Source organism: Salminus brasiliensis, chromosome 15 (assembly GCF_030463535.1).
Source record: "Salminus brasiliensis chromosome 15, fSalBra1.hap2, whole genome shotgun sequence".
Lineage (NCBI taxonomy): Eukaryota > Metazoa > Chordata > Actinopteri > Characiformes > Bryconidae > Salminus > Salminus brasiliensis.
Genome location: NC_132892.1, coordinates 31,151,192 through 31,172,840, shown reverse-complemented (window position 1 = coordinate 31,172,840; position 21,649 = coordinate 31,151,192). Strand labels below are relative to the sequence as shown.

At 41.2% G+C, this 21,649-nt stretch overlaps 2 protein-coding genes across 5 annotated transcripts; both read left to right on the top strand.

Moving 5' to 3' along the window:
- The first annotated feature begins 204 nt into the window (after nucleotides 1-204).
- On the top strand, nucleotides 205-8,061 carry LOC140535376 (zinc finger matrin-type protein 4-like). 2 transcript variants are annotated; one of them, XM_072656694.1, is made up of 6 exons: nucleotides 205-309; nucleotides 731-823; nucleotides 2,869-3,028; nucleotides 5,381-5,623; nucleotides 5,761-5,857; nucleotides 7,825-8,061. In XM_072656694.1, the coding sequence occupies exons 1-6, from the start codon at nucleotides 205-207 to the stop codon at nucleotides 7,871-7,873; spliced, it is 747 nt and encodes a 248-aa protein (XP_072512795.1). In that variant the 3' UTR covers nucleotides 7,874-8,061. The 2 variants fall into 2 exon arrangements, with proteins under 2 accessions (XP_072512795.1, XP_072512794.1); XM_072656693.1 differs by having other exon boundaries at nucleotides 5,378-5,623.
- Nucleotides 8,062-11,463: 3,402 nt separating this feature from the next.
- avpi1 (arginine vasopressin induced 1) lies at nucleotides 11,464-21,648 on the top strand. Of its 3 annotated transcripts, none has more exons than XM_072656805.1 (3): nucleotides 11,464-11,613; nucleotides 14,230-14,635; nucleotides 17,593-21,648. In XM_072656805.1, exons 2-3 carry the CDS (start codon nucleotides 14,241-14,243, stop codon nucleotides 17,807-17,809), a joined length of 612 nt encoding a protein of 203 aa, XP_072512906.1. In that variant the 5' UTR covers nucleotides 11,464-11,613; nucleotides 14,230-14,240; the 3' UTR covers nucleotides 17,810-21,648. The 3 variants fall into 3 exon arrangements, with proteins under 3 accessions (XP_072512906.1, XP_072512907.1, XP_072512904.1); XM_072656806.1 differs by having other exon boundaries at nucleotides 11,464-11,623; XM_072656803.1 differs by lacking the exon at nucleotides 11,464-11,613 and adding an exon at nucleotides 13,879-14,105.
- Nucleotide 21,649: the final 1 nt, after the last annotated feature.

Genomic DNA, 21,649 nt, shown 5'->3' with positions numbered 1-21,649 from the left:
AGAAACTTACCAGTTCAGCTTTCTTTACCTGGTGGTGAATGGGGTCACCAGGGGTCACCATGCCTACAACACATTTATAGCCATTGAACTTGTTTGTGTAGGTTTTGTGTGTAATGGTGATGACCACTGGTGAAGCTATAAGAACAATAAGCCTGGCTGTAAACCCCCTGCATGCACCTGATAACCTTCACCTGTGCTCTCCAGATGAAGTCTGCGGGAGTGTGTGAGGGTGTTCTGCTCACAGAGACGTACTGCAGCATCTGTAACGCTCAGCTCATCTCCCCGTCACAGCGCATCGCACACTACCGGGTCAGACACACACTCGGACTGTCTGTCCTCTGGGTTTTAGTGTGTTGCGTATTCCCCACTGTAGTCCATGGTTCTAGATAGCAGTTCTAGATAGAGTCCTACAGTGTCAGAAACCACAGAAGCAAGTCTATTAGAGATGACTGAACACCTCCACGGGGTTTGAGGAGAGTGTGTGATCATTTACACATGCAGTTAGCAACATGCTAGTTGGCGGGGTATAGGCTTCCATGAGTTGTTAGCTAGCTAGCTAGCTAAATTAGCCTCGCAAGCCCAGATCTTGGCAGATCGACCAGATTTGTTGTGTGTTTAACTATTTTATACCCAGAATTAACACCATGGTGTGTGTGTTCTCCATTGTAAATAATAATAATTTATCAGTGGTTTGCCTAAATAAATGTGTGTGTGTGTGTGTGTGTTGCAGAGTAAGAAGCATGCCAGTAAAGTCCGTTTGTTCTACATGTTGCACCCTGAGGACGGCGGCCCACCCTCCAAACGCCTCAGACCAGACAACCCTGTAAGAGCGCATGTGTGTGTGTGTGCATGTACATTATTGAGACACGTTATATATATATATTTATATTTATTGATTAATTTGCGAACTTTAATGTGTTAACCTTTCTTTTTAATGCAAATTAATAATCTTAGTTGGGCCCCAACTTCCTCCCGTAGGCCTCTATCTCTCTCGTTACAGAGGCTAGTGACGGATTAGCGCTTTTACTTAGCGATGTAAACGCAGCGTCCCTACTGTTGAGTTTAGAGGGTAGATTACACTTTATTAATGCTGGAAAATAGATTCAATCTCATAACTAATAACTCTCATTCTTTTATATATATATATATATATATATATATATATATATATATATATATTTACACACACACACATTGCTGCTCTTCCTAGTCTCTTCCCAATCACTGATCATTCATGTATCTCTCAAAAAGTTGGTGAAGCTTTTTCTCTGTTAAAGCTTTTGTGTTGGAGCTAAAATTCTCTAAACTTCACTCAGATATTAAAAGAAAAAAACCCCAGATGTTTTATTAGGCACGTTTACTTGTTCTCCCGCCCAAAAATTCAAGGAGGTGCTAGCTAGCATTTTAACTCGTGAATAATCAGAATGAATTAATCACAGAATATTGTTGCGATATTAATGCCATTAAGTTACATTTTTACAAGTTTGTTGCGCTTAAATGTTTCAGATCATCAAACAAATTTAAACATGACACAAAGATAACAATTAAACACAAAATGCAGTTTTAAATGAAGGTTTTTATTATTAGGGGGGGGGGGTCCAAACCTACATGACACTGTGCTTCAGGACCTGGAAGACTTCTACTGACTACCAAAAACATCCTGAAGGAGAATGTCTGGCCATCTGTTCGAGACCTCAAGCTGAAGCGCATTTGGGTTCTGCAGCAGGACAATGACCCAAAACACACCAGCAAGTGGCCTAGTCAAAGTCCTGACCTGAATCTGATTCAGCTGCTGTGGCATGACTTTAAAAATGTGGTTAATGCTCAAAAACCCTCCAGTGTGGCTGAATTACAATCATTCTACAAAGAGGAGTGGGCAAAAAATTCTCCCACAGCGCTGTATAAGACTCATTGCAAGTTATCACAAACACTTGATTGCAGTAGTTGCTGCTAAGGGTGGCCCAACCAGGTATTAGGTTTAGTGGACAATCACTCTTTCACACAGGTTTGGATTTTTTCCCCTTAATAATAAAAACCTTCATTTAACCTTCAACGACATTTTGTGTTTACTTGTGTTATCTTTGTGCAATATTTAAATAATAAATAAATGTAAATAATTATATGTAACAGTACCACGCCCACCTCCAGGGGTCCAAACATCAGGCCAAATGAGTACCAGCCTTTACTAGGTACATTTAAATAAATACATTTAAATAATAAAGGTATTATCTGGAATGCCTCATTTTTAAAACATGGTGATAAAATGATGTGTTTACTACTGTATAATACAAATACTATAATTCCATAATTAGACTATATTATTTATCATTTAGGACGTTCTTGCAGCTTCCTGCAGGGCCCATGAGGGTCTTCAGTCAGTGAAAAGTTTTTGGGTTTTGAGAAAGCTGCTGTCTTCACTGCTCTCGCTGCGCTGTGCCTGTGGACTGAAGCTTGTGTGGGGAGCATTGGTTAGCCTGGAGCTACGAGCTGGATGTTGTTTTTACTGTTAGCATGGCTGCCCTCAGGGAGGCTAACAGGGTACAAAATGATTGACAGTTCCCCCACAAAGTCTCAGTGGGTCCAAATCACACCTGAGCCTGAGAGACATTGTCCTCATCCTGAGTGTTTTCAGGTGTGTGTGTGTGTGTGTGTGTGTGTGTGTGTGTGATTTGACACATCGGCTCATACACTCCCCCCTCAGTAGAGACAGTCACTCCACCAAAAGCAGGAGAAACTCTTTTTAAGACCATTGATTTCAGAAGAAACAGTTAATGAGCAGGTGTCCCAATACTTTTGTCCATACCGAATCCTGTGGATATCAGTGTGGTAGTAACTCTCTCTCTCTCTCTCTCTCTCTCTCTCTCTCAGGACAGTACAGAAGAGGTGGATGTTAATAAGTGCTGTACTCTGTGTAACATGTTCTTCACCTCTCCGGTGGTGGCTCAGTCGCATTACCGCGGCAAAATACACGCCAAGAGAGTTCGGCTGGTGCAGGGGGAGGCAGAGAGCACCCGGCACCAGCACACAGGTACTGCGGAGCAGAGCAGGCAGTGGGCCAGATGTCTGTTCTCTGTTTCCTAGCAGATAAAGAAGACACCCCAGCCCTGGACAACAGCCTCACCACAGACTACCCCAGCCGTCAGTTTGCTCTGTTCTATAATGTGTGGGTTTAGTAAACACAGTTGCCAACTTGGAGAGACTTTACAGACCACAACACAGCGGAGTGCTACAAATTCTAATAGATTTAAGAAAATCTGTCCAACTTAACAACTGAGCTGCAAAAGACCTCATTTGTAGGCCGAACCTGGATAGATCGGTTACTCACTGCCATTACCAGTACAAGTGTGTAGTGTGTAGTAGATACTGAATAATTGATAATAGGTAATGAACAATTTATGGTAGGTAATTAATAATGTATAGTAGATACTGAACCATCTGTAGTAGGTACTGAATATTTTATAATAGATGCTGAACAATTGATAATAGGTACTGAATCATTTATAATAGATACTGAATAATTTACAGTAGATACTGAATGATCTGTAGATGGTACTGAATATTTTACAGTAGATACTGAATAATTTATAATAGGTACTGAATCATTTATAATAGATACTGAATAATTTACAGTAGATACTGAATCATCTGTAGTAGGTACTGAATATTTTATAATAGATGCTGAACAATTGATAATAGGTACTGAATCATTTATGGTAGAGACAGAATCATTTATAGTAGATACTGAATAATTTACAGTAGATACTGAATCATCTGTAGATGGTATTGCATATTTTATAATAGATGCTGAATAATTGATAATAGGTACTGAATCATTTATAGTAGGTACTGAATAATTTACAGTAGATACTGAATAATTCACTGTGGATACTGAATGATCTGTAGATGGTACTGAATATTTTACAGTAGATACTGAATAATTTATAATAGGTACTGAATCATTTATAATAGATACTGAATAATTTACAGTAGATACTGAATCATCTGTAGTAGGTACTGAATATTTTATAATAGATGCTGAATAATTGATAATAGGTACTGAATCATTTACGGTAGAGACAGAATCATTTATAGTAGATACTGAATAATTTACAGTAGATACTGAATCATCTGTAGATGGTATTGCATATTTTATAATAGATGCTGAATAATTGATAGAGGGTACTGCATAACAATCTGTAGTAGGCACTGAAGGTTTTACAGTAGATACTGAATAATTGATAATAGGTACTGAATAATTTACAGTAGATACTGAATAATTCACTGTGGATACTGAATGATCTGTAGATGGTACTGAATATTTTACAGTAGATACTGAATAATTTATAATAGGTACTGAATCATTTACAATAGATACTGAATAATTTACAGTAGATACTGAATCATCTGTAGTAGGTACTGAATATTTTATAATAGATGCTGAACAATTGATAATAGGTACTGAATCATTTATGGTAGAGACTGAATCATTTATAGTAGATACTGAATAATTTACAGTAGATACTGAATCATCTGTAGATGGTATTGCATATTTTATAATAGATGCTGAATAATTGATAGAGGGTACTGCATAACAATCTGTAGTAGGCACTGAAGGTTTTACAGTAGATACTGAATAATTGATAATAGGTACTGAATCATTTATAGTAGATACTGAATAATTTACAGTAGATACTGAATAATTCACTGTGGATACTAAATAATCTGTAGTAGGTACTGAATATTTTACAGTAGATACTGAATAATTTATAATAGGTACTGAATCATTTACGGTAGATACTGAATAATTTACAGTAGATACTGAATCATCTGTAGTAGGTACTGAATTATTTAAAGTAATAACTGAATAAGTTTTAGTGTATTCTGAAAGGAATCTCCTAGTTACTAAATATTTTGTTGTAGATATTAAATAAAGTTACTGAATAATTAATAGTAGATATTAAATAATTTGTAGTAGATTCTTAGGTAGGTACTAAATAATGTATAATAAATACAGAATAATTTATAGTAGATGCTAAATAATTCATAGCAAATACTGAATAATTTATAGTAGACACCAAATAATTGACAGTTGAATACTTCATGGTACTTTATGGTAGTTAGTGAATAATTCATAGCATATTTATTTATAGCATATTTAGTTAATCATTTATAGTATATACTGAAATTATTATATTAGGAACTGAAAATGTTATACGACGTACCAAATAAATTTTAGTACACACTAAATAATTTATATACATATATATGTATATATATATATATATATCATGTTTAGTTTTACAGCAGTTGCTGAATAATTAAAAATACTTCATACAATAATAAACACATCTGTTGTTTACTTGTGCCTTGTTTTTAGCAGACTCCACCCCTGGGACCACCTTCATCTCTGATTCTCCTGTAGCCCCGCCCCCTCCCCGGTCCAGTAGCAGCACAGCAGAGGAGGAGGAGGTGCGTTTCTGCTGTCTGTGTGGAGCATGCTTTAATAACCCTCTGATGGCCCGACAGCACTACAGAGGGAAGAAACACAGCAGGAACACAGCCAGAGCACAGTTACTACGGCAACTCACCGGACACCTGGCACCGGACACCATGGCAACCACAGGTCAAAGGCCTAGACCACTCACACTATCCCAATAGTGTATAACACACACTCATACAGAAGACAGAAGTACACACTTATGGGGGCAGTAATAAATAGTGTGTGTGTGTGTGTGTGTGTGTGTGTGTGTTGACCCGCAGGTGTGAGAGGCAGTTACTCCTGCAGTGTGTGTACAGTGTCTCTGAACTCTGTAGAACAGTACCACGCCCACCTCCAGGGGTCCAAACACCAGGCCAAGTGAGTACCGGCCTTTACTAGGTATATTATTAATGGGGTCAAATGGGGTTGACAAATGACCATGCTGATGGACCAGCATGACCAGCATGACCATGCTGATGGACCAGCATGACCAGCATGACCATGCTGATGGAGCAGCATGACCGTGGCTCTGGCTCTGTGGCTCTGCTTTAGTTCCTCTCTCTCTCTTAATCACATGTTAAGATTCTCTGACGTTGGTTTTTCAGCCTGAAGCTGAAGCAGAACTTGTAGAACATGTGAGCACTGCCCTCTAGTGACCGGAGGAGCTGATGCAGGATGAATGGATCTGTTATACGAGGCTTGTTGCTAGCCATGAAGTTCAAGTCCAATATCTGTGTGAAAGGTTGCCTGACGAGGTGCCATGGATAGATGATGTTTGAAGGAAGATCCTATGATGATCAAGATATCCCATAATATCCAAGACATCCTGTTCACAGTGGAGAGAGACCCACCGTGCAAGAACCTTCTGAACCTACCTAACTCAAGATGAATTTTAAATTTGAGTTCATTGATTGTCTGAGTTAATTGATTGGGTTAATTGACTGTCTGAGTTGACTGAGTTTATTGATTGCTTGGTTGTCTTCGTTGATAGACTGAGTTGATTACCTAAGTTTATTGATTGTTTGATTGTTTGAATTGATTGATTGTCTGAGTTGATTGTCCGGGTTGAGTGCCTGAGTTTATTGATTGCTTGATTGTTTGAGTTGATTGCTTGATTGTTTGAGTTGACTAATTGCTTGCTTGAATGATTGCTTGCCTGAGTTGGTTGATTGATTAATTAATTGTTTTCTGAGTTGATTGATTGCCTTAGTTGATTGATTACTTGGTTGTTTGGGTTGATTGCTTGATTGTTTGAGTTGATTAATTGCTTGCTTGATTTATTTAATGTCTGAGTTGGTTGATTGATTGATTAATTGTTTTTCTGAGTTGATTGATTTGTTGCCTGAGTTAATTGATTGCCTCAGTGTATTGATTGTCTGAGTTGATTGTCTAAGTTGATTTAGTTAACTTCCTGAGTTTATTGATTGCTTGATTGTTCGAGTTGATTGATTACTTGCTTGCTTTATTGATTGTCTAAGTTGGTTGATTGTTTTTCTGATGTTAATGGTTGATTGGCTTAGTTGATTGATTGCATAAATTGATTGATTTCCTGAGTGGATTGATTGTATCAGTTGATTGAGTTAACTTCCTGAGTTGATTGATTGTCTGTGTTGATTGAGTTAACTTCCTGAGTTGATTGATTGTCTGTGTTGATTGAGTTAACTTCCTGAGTCGATTGATTGTCTCAGTTGATTGAGTTAACTTCCTGAGTTGATTGATTGTCTCAGTTGATTGAGTTAACTTCCTGAGTTGATTGACTGTCTGTGTTGATTGAGTTAACTTCCTGAGTTGATTGATTGTCTCAGTTGATTGAGTTAACTTCCTGAGTTGATTGATTGTCTGTGTTGATTGAGTTAACTTCCTGAGTTGATTGACTGTCTGTGTTGATTGAGTTAACTTCCTGAGTTGATTGATTGTCTCAGTTGATTGAGTTAACTTCCTGAGTTGATTGATTGTCTCAGTTGATTGAGTTAACTTCCTGAGTTGATTGATTGTCTGTGTTGATTGAGTTAACTTCCTGAGTTGATTGATTGTCTGTGTTGATTGATTTATTGGTTGGTTATTTGGTGGATTTAGCGATTGTCTGAGTTTTATTTATGGATTGATTGATTAATTGAATTAGGGAAAGTCCCACCAAGGTGAAATCCTCATTCCACATACATAAAGTTATTCTCACTATCAGACGATTTAAGTGCTTGTGAATGTGATAATGGCATTATTGATTATTTTTGCAGTGATCAGATTATTTTGTGCATGTAAACTCGCTCAGGGTCAAGTTCAGAGTGTTGAGTGAGGAACGGACAGACTCTGAAGGTCGCTGAATCTGCTCTTTTACATGGTTGCAGCTGCATTAACAGAACACCCCTGCAGTCCCTGTCTGTCACCAGCAGCTGATGAAACAGTGATGACGCTGCTGATACTGCAGAACTGAGATATTAGGCCCTAGGCGAGCGCCCATGACCCCGAGCTAATAAACACAGACGTTTGAGGGGGTCCCAGGTGGAATCAGGTGGAGTCAAACATTGATGGGTCTGAGATATCTGCTCAATGTTAAGACACAATGCCATTCTGAGCTCATTTATTTACTGTACATTAAAGGAATTGCTAAGCTCTCTGTTGTCCGGTATCTAAACTGCATGTATAAATGATATTAAAATAAAAGCTGAGTGTCCAGTCTGTCTTCTAATAAAGATATACACTATATGTCCAAATGTTTGTGGACACCCCTTCTAATGAATGCATTCAGCTACTTTAGGTTGCACCCATTTCTAACACAGATGTACACAGACTGTCTAGTCCCTGTAGAGAAGAACTACTGCCAATAGATTAGGACTCTCTGGAGCAGATAATAAACATCTTGATCCTATTGGCACCATGCTGCCTAATAATCCCAGGCGTGGGCTAGAGGGGGGTGTAAAGCCCCCCAGCATTGAGAAGCTGTGGAGCAGTGGAAGAACTGTGTCCTCTGGAGCTCCATCCAGTACATTTGGGACGATGAAGTGGGAAGGTGATCATCCAACATTCTGACCTCACTAACGAATACAATCAAATCCTCACAGCAATGCTCCAGCTCCAAAATCTTGCAAAAAGTCTTCCTCCAAGGACAGTATAGACAGTTACTCCAACAAAAGCAGGAGACTCTTCTTAATAACCTTGATTTCGGAAGAAACAGTGAATAAGCAGGTGTCCCAAAACTTTTGTGAAGATAGTGTACATGTGGAAAATGTAGAATTTAGACCTTTAAAACGATGTGAATTTCATTTCTCTAATAATATGTGACTGACTGCTTTGGTCCCAGAGGATTTAAAGGCACGGTGTAACCATTGTAAAGTTTTACTATAAAGTAAAAAAGTTAAGGTGCATGTATTTGTCACTGTACTATGTACAGTGTGGTAGGAAACACACAGCCGAATGAATGGAAGGGCAAAGTGGCAACAGTGGCAACCTGTTGAGCCCGGGCATTGAACCCACAACCCTGTCATTAGGAGTCTGGAGCTCTAACCACTGCCCCTAATACATTTACATTAACAAACACGACAGAAATTGGCCAGTTAACATGTGAATATTTTATATTATTATTAACGTTTCCATACACAGCATCATCAGAAACATACTACACTGTGGCCATATGTCCTCTTATTCCTGGACGTATCCTCCTTGTGGGATGTAATAAATGTGCCTGATCGGGATTTCTCATTGATTTCACATCAGCATTTGCTTCTACAGTCACCACACGATCAGTATGCAGGTTTTTACAGCTTTAAACACTTAAATCTGCTTAGGTCCTGCCTTCTCACCGCTACTATTGGTCTACATGTACCTGCATCTACATCAACCATTGGTCAAACTGCTCAAATCCCGCCTTCTCACCGCTACTATTGCTCTACATGTACCTGCATCTACATCAACCATTGGTCAAACTGCTCAAATCCCACCTTCTCACAGCTACTATTGCTCTACATGTACCTGCATCTACATCAACCATTGGTCAAACTGCTCAAATCCCGCCTTCTCATCGCTACTATTGGTCTACATGTACCTGCATCTACATAAACCATTGGTCAAACTGCTCAAATCCCGCCTTCTCACAGCTACTATTGGTCTACATGTACCTGCATCTACATCAACCATTGGTCAAACTGCTCAAATCCCACCTTCTCACAGCTACTATTGGTCTACATGTACCTGCATCTACATCAACCATTGGTCAAACTGCTCAAATCCCACCTTCTTACCACTACTATTGGTCTACATGTACCTGCATCTACATAAACCATTGGTCAAACTGCTCAAATCCCGCCTTCTCACAGCTACTATTGGTCTACATGTACCTGCATCTACATCAACCATTGGTCAAACTGCTCAAGTCCCACCTTCTCATCGCTACTATTGTTCTACATGTACCTGCATCTACATCAACCATTGGTCAAACTGCTCAAGTCCCACCTTCTCATCGCTACTATTGTTCTACATGTACCTGCATCTACATCAACCATTGGTCAAACTGCTCAAGTCCCACCTTCTCATCGCTACTGTTGTTCTACATGTACCTGCATCTACATCAACCATTGGTAAAACTGCTTCCCATCACAGCTGATTGGCCACAGCCTAAAAAAGCCTGACTGCAAACCTAAATAAACACCAATCATGTGTGTGTCCCAGTGTCACCAATGTGAGCAGTTTGGCAGTAGCCAACCGCAGCCACTTTTCATCATATTTATGATTCATCTGAGTGAATTTAGGTCGGAAAGCTTGTCGAGTTGCTTGTGCTTGATCTTTGAATGTTTTCATGCTACCGAACCACACAGCCAGTGATGAAACATGCCGGGCATTAAAGGCCTGCGCTTCACCTAATCAGCAGTAAATCATATCTCAGTATCACCACATAACCCTTAAAGTTATTAATGTCATAAACATGTTAGACTGTGACCTGGCGCCTGACGTGTCAGCTGATCTGAATTAAAGCTCCCTGTTCCAGAAAGGAGATATAACCGTCTGAACGAACCATTAGTCAACCTTGAGCCTCCAGGCAAAAATAATGAGATCACCCTGTTTAATCCTCCCTCCTGCCTTACAGGGACTACCAGAATGCACTGCATTTCCAAAATCAAGGGTAAGATGGAACAGGGAAGATGGTCTGTCTGGCATTTGCTCCAGTAACAGCTCCTACTCTTCTGGGAAGGCTTTACGCTAGATGCCGTATCACTGCTGTGAGGATCTGATGCGTTTCGGGTCAAGGCAAGAGCATTAGTGAGGTCAGGTACTGATGAAGGATGATTAGTTCTGGATCACGAACTCCACTCCTAGTCCTATTCCTAGTCCTAGTCCATCGCAAAGGTATTGGATGGAGCTCAGCCACTTCCACGCCCTATACCCTTCTTCGTGGGGGTGTATCTCTATATTCTAAATGTTGTGTATCTCTAAGGGGATTCACCTACTGTTAGTAATTCTCTATACAGTCTGTTGACTATATAGAGTGGACACCACAGTGCCACCTGGCGGTGCTTCTCGTTAGCACATGACCTTGCATAACCTATAAGGAGACGAGGGTGTTTTTTTGGACTGTTAAACGAAGCTTATACAGGATTTTATTGCAGTTATATCAGCATTTATAACGTTTTATTGCTTTATTTAATGAGATAAACAACCATTTAGGCTCTACTTCGTGTCCTTGGCAGCTCGTTGAAAACAAAAATGCTTAGCAAAGTCTAATTAGAAGCGTTTAAACCTGTTTAACCTACTTAAAAACAAGTATTTCATCAGATACGTGGTTTTGTCCGTGTCTCTACCCTCCCAAAACGGCTCTGACGTTCTCGCACACTGCGCCGAACAACAGCATTGACGTCAATGAAAAACGACACCGCGATTTTCTCTTTTTTTCACGCAGCTCCGCTCCGATTGGGCAGACCCGCGCAAAAGGCGGGCCTTAGCGTCGAACCGAGCTCTCCCATTGGCCAGCGCCGTGCTGTGCGTGTACATAGCGAAACTACTGTGTGTTTTTGTCGCCCGGCGAGGCAGAAGCACAGCGATCGTGTGAAACTCCGCACGTTTGGGAGCTTTACAGGCGAATAGATCAGCCCACAGATGATTCCGAGGAGTTAAGGAGGATTATCATCCGCGCACAGGACGGGAAGGTGGGCTGGGGTGTGTGTTTTTAGCTGGTCGGTGGATGATTAGGCAGACCGTAGTTTAGCCAGTTAAATGGAGCACAGGTCAGCATGCAGGCTCGCGCATGCAGTGGCAGGACTGTGGAGTGTGTGTGCGTGTGTGTGTGTGTGTGTGTGTATGCATGCATGCATCGTTTAATTAAGCGATGCAGCTTCATTTGTGACTCCACAAACAAGTAGGTAGAGGTATGACGTGTCATGTGGGGCTGCAGGGACCCCAGACTTGTAGCTTGCAGGCTGCAGTGTGTGTGTGTGTGTGTGTGTGTGTGTGTGTGTGTGTGTGTGTGTGTTGGATAGATGTTATCATATGCAATAAGTATTTGGATCAAATCAAAGCATACATGTCTTGTACTACATACACACTATGTGGCCAGAAGTATTGGGACACCTGCTTATTCACTGTTCCTTCTGAAATCAAGGCTACTAAAAGAGCTGATCCTGCTTTTGTTGGAGTAGCTGTCTCTACTGTCCAGAGAGGAAGACTCATCAGCTTATCCCAGAAGTACTGGGTGGAGAACACAGTGAGAGAGAGCACAGTGAGTCTTCCACTGCTCCACAGCTTCGTATACCCCTTCCTATCTGCTCCAGAGAGTCCTATTCTATTGGCAGTACTGTGTGTGTGTGTGTGTGTGTGTGTGTGTGTGTGTGTGTGTGTGTGTGTGTGCATTTGCACATCTGGGTCAGCAATGGGTGCACATACAAAAAAAAAAAGAGGGGAAGGTTTAGTTCCCCTTTGTAAGTTTGTGGACGCCTCTTCTAATGGATGCCTTCAGCTACGAGACGACAAGCACACACAGCTTGTAGTCTAGTCCCTGTAGAGAAGAAGTACTGCCAGTAGAATAGGACTCTCTGGAGCAGATTATTGTAACCCTATTGGCTCCATGCTGCCTAATAATGCCAGGCGTGGGATAGAGGGGTATAATAAAGCCCCCCAGCATTGAGAAGCTGTGGAGCAGTGGAAGACTAACTGTGTTCTCTGGCATGATGGATGGTGGAGCTCCAGAAGGCTTTGGTCCTCACAGCAGTGCTCCAGCTCCAAAATCTAGGAGAAGGCCTTCTTTACTGGACCGTGGAGACGGTTACCCCAACAAAAGCAGGATAAAACAGTGAATGAGCAGGTGTCCCAATACTTTTGTCCGTATCGTGTATGTAAATTGTTGGCTTTGTGTGACGTGGGGGTTTCTGTGTTACTGATGACGTGACGCCCAAACCAATCGTCAGGATCTTCGAGCTGTTGTAGTTAAGTCCAAAATCATGTCACATTTATTATATTTACAGTTTTATATCACGATATTTAAAGACATTTTTTTACGATATTTATCTCAATATTTTGTTTATTTTAGTTTAGTTTATTTTTTATGTAGACAAAAATGTACCAACAGCGTAATTTCTTTTAAAACTGCATTCCAAATGCTCTTCCATACTGAATACCATGGTTTTAACTCAATTATGCTTCACTCCACTGAATTACATAATACTAATGACACTTTTTATAATGAAAGGTGCAGTTAATCAGTGCTCTTTAAGTACTGACGATATCCACGATACACTCATAAAAGCATGTTCTGTACCACGATAGCAAAATGTATCAGATTCATATTTCATTCATGTGTTTTCATTTTTCCAGTTTTGGATTCTCTTCTGGAATAGTGAATGTTCTTGGTTTCGGTGCAGGCAGACACGGTCACATGAGGGCCAGCAGACTGTGTGTGTGTGTGTGTGTGTGTGTGTGTGTGTGTGGTTTTAGGGGGAAGCATTAATCTTGGGCTTGACTTGTTGTTTTCCAGGCAAAAGGCTTTGGCACTGTGTCTAGGTCAGTAGGTTAATGATTAGTGATGCTGCAGGACGATCTTAATGAGATGTTTCCACTGACGTCTACCCTTCCAGTGGCTGCGCACACACACACACACACACACTGCAATAAGGCAGTTGGCTATAAAGCTGCTAAACGGCTTCTGTGGTTGTCTGCATGAGCTAATGTATGGCCTAAATATGATAAATCTGAAGAAAACCCACATTTCCCAGCATTATCAGTGCTTTGGCGTCTGGAAAATCCGTAATGAGGGGCCGTGATGCTCAGATAAGCTTGCGTATCCTGTTTTTTTTTTTTTTTTGTTTTTTTTTAACCCAACCCAAATCCAGTACTTTTGGGATGAGTTGGGGATGATGCATTTTAGAAGGAAAAAGGTGGTGTCCCAATACTTTTGTCCATATAGTGTATGTGGGTAGAACTTTATAAAGGTTTAAAGAAGTTCTTTACCAATTTATAGGTTATTCACAGAAATGGTTCTTTATAGAACCCAACATGGTTCCCCTATTGGTTGTTCTACAAAGAACCCTTTGCAGGACCTTTATTTTTGGGGTGGGAGCTGGTAGTGGTAGTGTTCTCTCCATGCACGCATACATTTAGAAATAAAATTCAATGCAGACCATGATGACAGCTCAGCTACAACGTGCAGGTCTGTAACCATGGTAACCAGGTTTCCGCCTTCCACTGTAGAGCACTCACGCATTCATGGTAAGAGGCTAGTTTGGAAAAGGCTGTCTAACTTTGTTCATTTACCTTCTCTTTTGACCCCTCAGAGGTGCTGAAGATGGAGGATGTCGCAGCTGCACCCCCGGCCCTGCCCGGCCCGTCCCAGCCCACGTTCTGCCGGCCCACAGCCTCTGAGCGTCGCATCCGCAAGTCCGGCTCAGCCAACATCTTCCAGGGTGTGAACCTGCGGCAGCTGCGGCGTCTGTTCCGCTCGGCTGGAGAACCGGATGCTGAGCAACGGGCGCGAATGGTGTGGGGCGACTGGAGAACGGGGCAGGGGGAGGGGGAGGACGGCGGGCAAGAAGAAGATGAAGGAGAAGATGAAGAAAGGCTGGCGCAGGCACTGGTGGGTTTAAGGGTCCGGGCCCGAAACCGCAGCGGAATCCGTGCAGAACCTCATCGCAGTGACGTTGTCTCGACCACCAGAGGGGTTCGGGCGTTTGGACACTCCAGGTGAGACACTGGCAGAGAGACACTGGCAGAGAGACACTGGCAGAGAGACACTGGCAGAGAGACACTGGCAGAGAGACACTGGCAGAGAGAGAGTCCTTGCATTAGAGCTGTCCTTACTAAGGGACACACTGCTCACACTGCAGGCCTAAGTGGCCCACATCTGATTTTCTTAACCCTTTAAGCCCTAAAGGCCCATATGTAGGCCCACAGCTCCTCACACTCAAACAACATACAGTACATATTAGTCTCATAGTAAACACTCAGTGATTCATAGTGGATCCTGAAGGATTCACAGTGGACTCTGAAGGATTCACAGTGGACTCTGAAGGATTCACAGTGGACACTGAAGGATTCACAGTGGATACTGAAGGATTCATAGTGGATAGTGGATACTAAATGATTCATAGTAGACCCTGAAGGATTCATAGTGGCTACTGAAGGATTCATAGTGGCTACTGAAGGATTCATAGTGGCTACTGAAGGTTTCATAGTGGCTACTGAAGGTTTCATAGTGGCTACTGAAGGTTTCATAGTGGATAGTGGATAATGAACAATTAATAGTGGATAGTGGCTACTGAAGGATTCATAGTGGATACTGAAGGATTCATAGTGGATAGTGGATACTGAATAATTCATAGTATATAGTGGATACTGAAGGATTCATAGTGGATACTGAATAATTCATAGTATATAGTGGATACTGAAGGATTCATAGTGGATACTAAAGGATTCATAGTGGATACTGAAGGATTCATAGTAGGCTACTGAAGGATTCATAGTAGGCTACTGAAGGATTCATAGTAGGCTACTGAAGGATTCATAGTGGCTACTGAAGGATTCATAGTGGATAGTGGATAATGAACAATTAATAGTGGATAGTGGCTACTGAAGGATTCATAGTGGATACTGAAGGATTCATAGTATATAGTGGATACTGAAGGATTCATAGTGGATACTGAAGGATTCATAGTAGACCCTGAATGATTTATTGTGTACACTGAATGATTCATAGTGGATAGTGGATACCGAATGAATCATTGTGGAGACTGAATGATTGATAGTGGAGACTGAATAATTGATAGTGGAGACTGAATGATTCAGAGTATATATGGAATAATTAGTAGTGGACACTGAATAATTTATAGCCAATAAAAAAATCAGTGGTTAATACATAACTAAGTCTTAAAATGTAAATATCAAAATGTGTCTTAAATCTGTGACCTGTATTTGACACTTGTCCAAACAGATCGGGCTCCTGATCTCTTGCTTTCACAACAGAACAGCAGCCTATCAGAACGTTCATCCAGCTGACATATCTGTACTCCATCTTACCTTAAAGGGGAAGTCCACATATTTCAGCTTCTGCATAATTAAGTGGTTCAGATGTAAACAAAGTCATTTAGAGTGGGTTTGGTGTGAAATGCTCCACTCTAAAGAAACTGAGACTCTAAAAGCTACAGTAAAGCTAAAGTATTTGATATAGCAGTAACATTTACACTGATGTCTGATGCCATGAAAATGGCTTATTCTCTAAAAGCTAGTCATGTTGGAGAGGAGATAAAACTCAGAATACGTGTGTAGATTCACTGGTGTTGGTATGTTTTAATACTATACCAGAACAAACCACTCTGAATGACTTGTGTTGACCCCTCAAACACTGCATTATAAAGAATTCTTGAAAACGTCCCTTTTAAAACCCTCTTTAAAATGACTCCGGCCATAGACCTATAGCTACACTATACGGACAGAAGTATTTGGACACTTGCTAATTCATTGCTTCTTCTAAAACAAGGGTATTAAAAAAGAGTTGATCCTGCTTTTGTTGGCATAACTGTCTCTGCTGTCCAGCTAAGAAGACTTTCTACTAGATTTTGGAGGAGCATTGCAGTGAGGATTCGATTGCATTCAAGGACAAGAGCGTTAGGCAGGTAAAGATGTTGGATGATGATCGCCATCCCACCTCATCCTAACTTCCCAAACTACTGGATGAAGCCCCTCCGTCATTCCAGAGAACACTGTTTCACTGCTCCACAGCTTCTCAATGCTGGGGGTCTTTATACCCCTCTAGCCCACGCCTGGCATTAAGCAGTATGGTGCCACTAGGGTCACCTAATTGATCTGCTCCAGAGAGTCCTATTCTATTGGCGGTACTTCTGTACAGGGACTAGACAAGCTTTGTGTGTGTGTGCATTTGTACATCTGTGTCAGCAATGGGTGCAACTTAAAGTAGCTGAATGTATGCATTAGTAGAGGTGTCCACAAACATTTGTCCTTATAGTGTTAACAACTCTTATCTCCATTCTAGCTTCCATTCTTCAAGCCTAAATAAAATATCATGAGACAGCCTGAAGGATTGGGAAAGTCAACCCATCAACAGTGTCTATAAGGTGGCCCACTTATGCTGCTTGATGCTCATAGCTGGTTTTAGAAGGTTTTGGCTAGTCTTTGATGGCCAAGGGGGTTGACAAGCTGGTCGACAGGCCGGTCATCCACCCGAAAACATGCCCTGTACTGGTAAGCAAGCTGGTTAAGATGGTTGACCAGCTTATCCAAGCTAGTAGTTAAGCCGGTCAACCAACGTTGTCTAGGCCCCGTAAAGAAGTACTGTCTGTCTGGACTGTCTGGAGAATGGAGAATGATGGTGGTGCTGCATTCAGTACATTTAGGATGAGTTGGGGATGATGTGGTGGGGTGGTGATCATCATCATCCAACATCCTGGTTTCTCAACCAAATCCTCACAGCAATGCTCCTCCAAAATCAAGTAGAAAGCTTTCCTCCCTGGACAGTAGAGACAGTTACTCCAACAAAGGCAGAACCAACTTTTTAATACCCTTGATTTCAGAAGAATGAGCAGGTGTCCCAATACTTCTGACCATTCAGTGTAGTCATACATGTGAAGTCGTGTTTTTTTTTTTTTTTTTTTAAGTGTCCCTGTTTTACTTCCATGTTCCGTTAGATTCAGAGACCGGTCACCTGGACAATCATCCGAGGCCACAGCTGATGATGAAGACGCTGCTTTGGGAGCTTGCGGGGGGCAGGACCCTCTCAAGGCTGGGTCACGCGACTCTGGGGACATCCTGTATGAAGAAGAGGCGGAGGCACGGGGTGGTTGGAGCCGAAACGGTGCTGCGGAGAAGGATCCAGAACGCTACCTCCACCGCATTCGACACTGATGGTGGCACCAGGCAGGCGGAGGCGGGACATTGTGGGATTAACGGCGGCTGAGAGAATGGGATTAGACAATAATCCGATAGCCAACCCTGTACGGGTCAACCAGGCCACAGCAGGACATACTCACTCAATATAACCTGAGTGGCCAGTTTATTAGAAACACCTACCTGGTATCTACACTCTCTGTCCACTTTATGAGCAATCCCTACCATATAGGTGCGTAGGTTGCTGAGTGTAGCCCATCTGTTTGGTCATTGAGAAGGTCTACTGAGAAGGTCCACCATCCAACAGTTGGGCTACAGTCAGTTATTGTGAACTGACGGTTCTCCTGTCTCATAAAGTGGACTGAAGTAACGCTATAAATCATGGACCATACGACACCTGAGAAACTAAAGAAATGGACCTCACAAAGGAGCAGGATACAACACCTCCTCTTCAGAGCGTGGAAACTTGAACACTAAACTGGAGAGGCACTACAGGGTTAGAGACTGCTAACCCACCTGTGTTAGCACAGAGATCTTCTCATTTTCTTATGAAACACAACCCAAGACCAGCTGCTCTAGGATTAGCCTCCTCTCCCTCCTTGGAGCAGGTTTGCAAGAAAAGGAAAAGGCTAACGTAGCTAAAAATGAATGCCAGCAGATCATGAAAGCCAGCAGTTAGCTGGGATTCAAGAGGAGACTGGAATTACCCCGGCCTAGTTAGCTCATGGTGTTCCTTGTTCCCCTCCATTCCCTGAGAAACAGGAGTTGGCTTGTCTAGTTCCCTTCAATTTGATGAAACACAAGTTAGCATACTTTTTAGTTTCCATTCACTAAGAAAAAGGTTAGCAAGCATTTCTATTTGATTCCGTTAAATGGGAAACTAGATTTAGACATTTTTAGCTTCCATCCACTGAGAAACGCGAGTTAGCATGCGAGTTAGCTTCCATACCCTAAGAAACGCGAGTTAGCATTTCCTTGTTAGCTTCCGTTCCCTGAGAAACTGGAAGGAGACCTCGTTAGGAGACCTCGTTAGCTTGCAGAAGATGGCTTGTGTAGTTGTCGTCAATTTCCTGGGAAACACAAGTTAGCATTTCTTTTAGCTTCCATACCCTGAGAAACAAGAGTTAGCATTTCCTTGTTAGCTTCCGTTCCCTGAGAAACACAAGTTAGCATTTCTTTTAGCTTGCATACCCTGAGAAACAAGAGTTAGCATTTCCTTGTTAGCTTCCGTTCCCTGAGAAACTGGAAGGAGACCTCGTTAGGAGACCTTGCATTCAGTCAGAAACAGAAGATGGATTGTCTAGTTGTTGTCAATTTCCTGAAAAAACACAAGTTAGCATTTCTTTTAGCTTCCATTCCCTGAGAAACAAGAATTAGCATTTCCTTGTTAGCTATCATTCACCAAGAAACAAGATAGCAAGTATTTCTTTAAGAGTCCCTTAAATGGGGAAACTAGAATTAGACATTTTTAGCTTCCATCCACTGAGAAACGTGAGTTAGCATTTCCTTGTTAGCTTCCGTTCCCTGAGAAACTGAAAGGACTGAAAGGATTTCTTGCATTCACCCAGAAACAATTCACTGACAAACAGGAGTTAACATTTCTGTGTTAGCTTCTAGTCACTGAGAAACTCAAATTAGCAAGCATTTGTTAGCTTCCATTCACAGAGAAACGAGAGTTAGCATTTCCTTGTTAACTTGCATTCAGTGAGTAACTGGAATTACCAATTTGTTAGTTTCCACTCACTAAGAAACACAAGTAAACTTGCCTTTTTTTAAGCTTCCAGTCCCTAAGAAATTGAGTTTAAAATGTTAGCTTCCATTCAGTGAGAAACACTAGCTAGCATTAGCTTCCCTGAGAAATGAGACTGGAATTTAACAAAACAGTGTTCAATCACTGAGAAACTAGACATGGACGACTTCAGCTTCCATTCCTTTAGCTTTCATTAAAAGATAAACTGGAATTAGAGTTTTTTGTGAACGGAAACTAAGTTAGCATTTTCTTGTTAGCTTCTGTTCAGTCAGAAACAGGGTTTTGGGTTTGGTTTTCCTCAAATTTGTCCTTCAGATCACTGAGAAAAGGAGTTAGCATTGTCTTGTTAACCTTCCTTCACTAAAAAACTAAAATTAGCATTTTGCTAGCTTCCACTTACTAAAAAACAAAGTAGCAGGCATGTTTTTAGCATCCATTCCCTGAGAAATACAAGTTAGCATTTTGTCCAATCTCTAATCAGTGGGGAAAGTGGAGTTAGCATTTTGTTAGCATGCTCTCAGCTAACAACCAACTGCTGGCCTTCACATCCTGTTAGCTACTGTTAGCCATTTTCTTTTTTTGGGCTGAGCTCTCCGTTTAACTAGCATGGCTCGTGCAAAAGCCTGAGCGGTTCACTACAGCCATATTACACTACTGCACTGATTCGTCTACAATAGTGGTGGTAAAGGTTCTGAGTGTTTCTGAGGCAGATTAGATTTAGCTTGATTCTTAGATGTTTTGTGAACTTCGAATCAGATTTTTGGGACATATTTAAATCTAGCAGATCTCCAGCACACGCTAATATTTCTGTCTGGGCCTCGTATACTTTTGCTGCGTTCCATTTATCTCGGAAGTTAATGGCGTTTCAGTTAAGCATTATTATTATTTTTACACTATTTCAAAACACTTAAGAGTCTGGTTTGACGATCCTTGCCCTGTCTTTTGTGGCAAATCCAACAACAACAACAAAAAAAAATGGCCCACTTTATACGTCCCAGGTTAGTATTGTTAGCGATACCAGTTGATAACGCATTGCTATGCTGTCTTTTGCGTATTCAAACACCATGCAAATGCGTCCACATGTACGGTGGGTACGCCTGATTTAAGGAGAGACAGATAGCAGTGCTAATAGACTGTACAGCCCTACGGCTTTTACTACTGTTGACGTACGGTGCGGCCATCTTGGATTTTTGACTCTGGGACCTTCCAAGTAGGGCTTTCCAGTGGTGGAGGTGTTGTTTAGTCTAATTTCGGACCTTTTTCGGTTAAGTTCTGCTCATGCGGTCACAATCGCACACTACCGTAGTGTAGTAATCAGTAATTATTTCTCTTAAAGAAAGGTTCTTCCCAAATTAAAACATGTACAGTTCTCCATCTTACCCCAAATGTTCAAAGACATCTCTGAACGTTTCCAAAGGCCTCTTATTTAAGTCCTAGAGCTTAAATATAAAATTCTGCATGATCAACCTCTATTAGTTACCTAGATTAGCTTTATCGCTCCATTGCAAAACTACATCAGCAGTAACGTCAAGCACCAAACCAATCTTAGCCAATCAGCTATCTAACATCTGGCGTAAGGTGAAAACTGGGTCCATCTGGGGTCTCGTTGAGCATCTCCTGTCTTTTTACTCTCTAGTTAAAATGTCAGCTGATACTTGGTGTTATTGTGAGAATGTTCAGCTTGAGGCAGACTGCCTGGTAATACTTGAGATGCTATGCACATCGTCTTAACTCAGTAGCATGTTAGCAATATATGCTCCAGCATCATGAAGCCTATCCAATTAATGGCTAAATAACTTTGAAGGATCTGTGGACGGTAAATATGCATTAAAAAAAACAATCAGTTTTCTTGTTCTTTCACTTTACAGTGTTAATTGCCTTAATGGGCAATTAGCCATTCTGAAAAGAGCAAGTATTGTAAACAGCTTAGACTAGTATTAGCTAGAAGGAATGTAGCTGCAGTTGTAAAATCAATAACACTATTAAATGCCTTAGATCACCAGTCGATTATTTCCTGCATTGTGTTGTTTGAAAAGATGTATTCTCACACACATTTGTGTGCTGTTTGTCAAAATTCCTGATTAAACTGTTATTTGATGAAAAAAAAA

Excerpts from the sequence above, each read along its gene's own strand:
- avpi1 (XM_072656803.1), top strand. The coding sequence starts at position 14,069 with ATGCAGACCATGATGACAGCTCAGCTACAACGTGCAG. Across the intron at positions 14,106-14,229 it reads AGCTCAGCTACAACGTGCAG|AGGTGCTGAAGATGGAGGAT; the intron begins GTCTGTAACCAT and ends TTGACCCCTCAG. Across the intron at positions 14,636-17,592 it reads CGGGCGTTTGGACACTCCAG|ATTCAGAGACCGGTCACCTG; the intron begins GTGAGACACTGG and ends ATGTTCCGTTAG.
- LOC140535376 (XM_072656693.1), top strand. The coding sequence starts at position 205 with ATGAAGTCTGCGGGAGTGTGTGAGGGTGTTCTGCTCACAGAGACGTAC. Across the intron at positions 310-730 it reads AGCGCATCGCACACTACCGG|AGTAAGAAGCATGCCAGTAA; the intron begins GTCAGACACACA and ends TGTGTGTTGCAG. Across the intron at positions 3,029-5,377 it reads CACCCGGCACCAGCACACAG|CAGACTCCACCCCTGGGACC; the intron begins GTACTGCGGAGC and ends CCTTGTTTTTAG.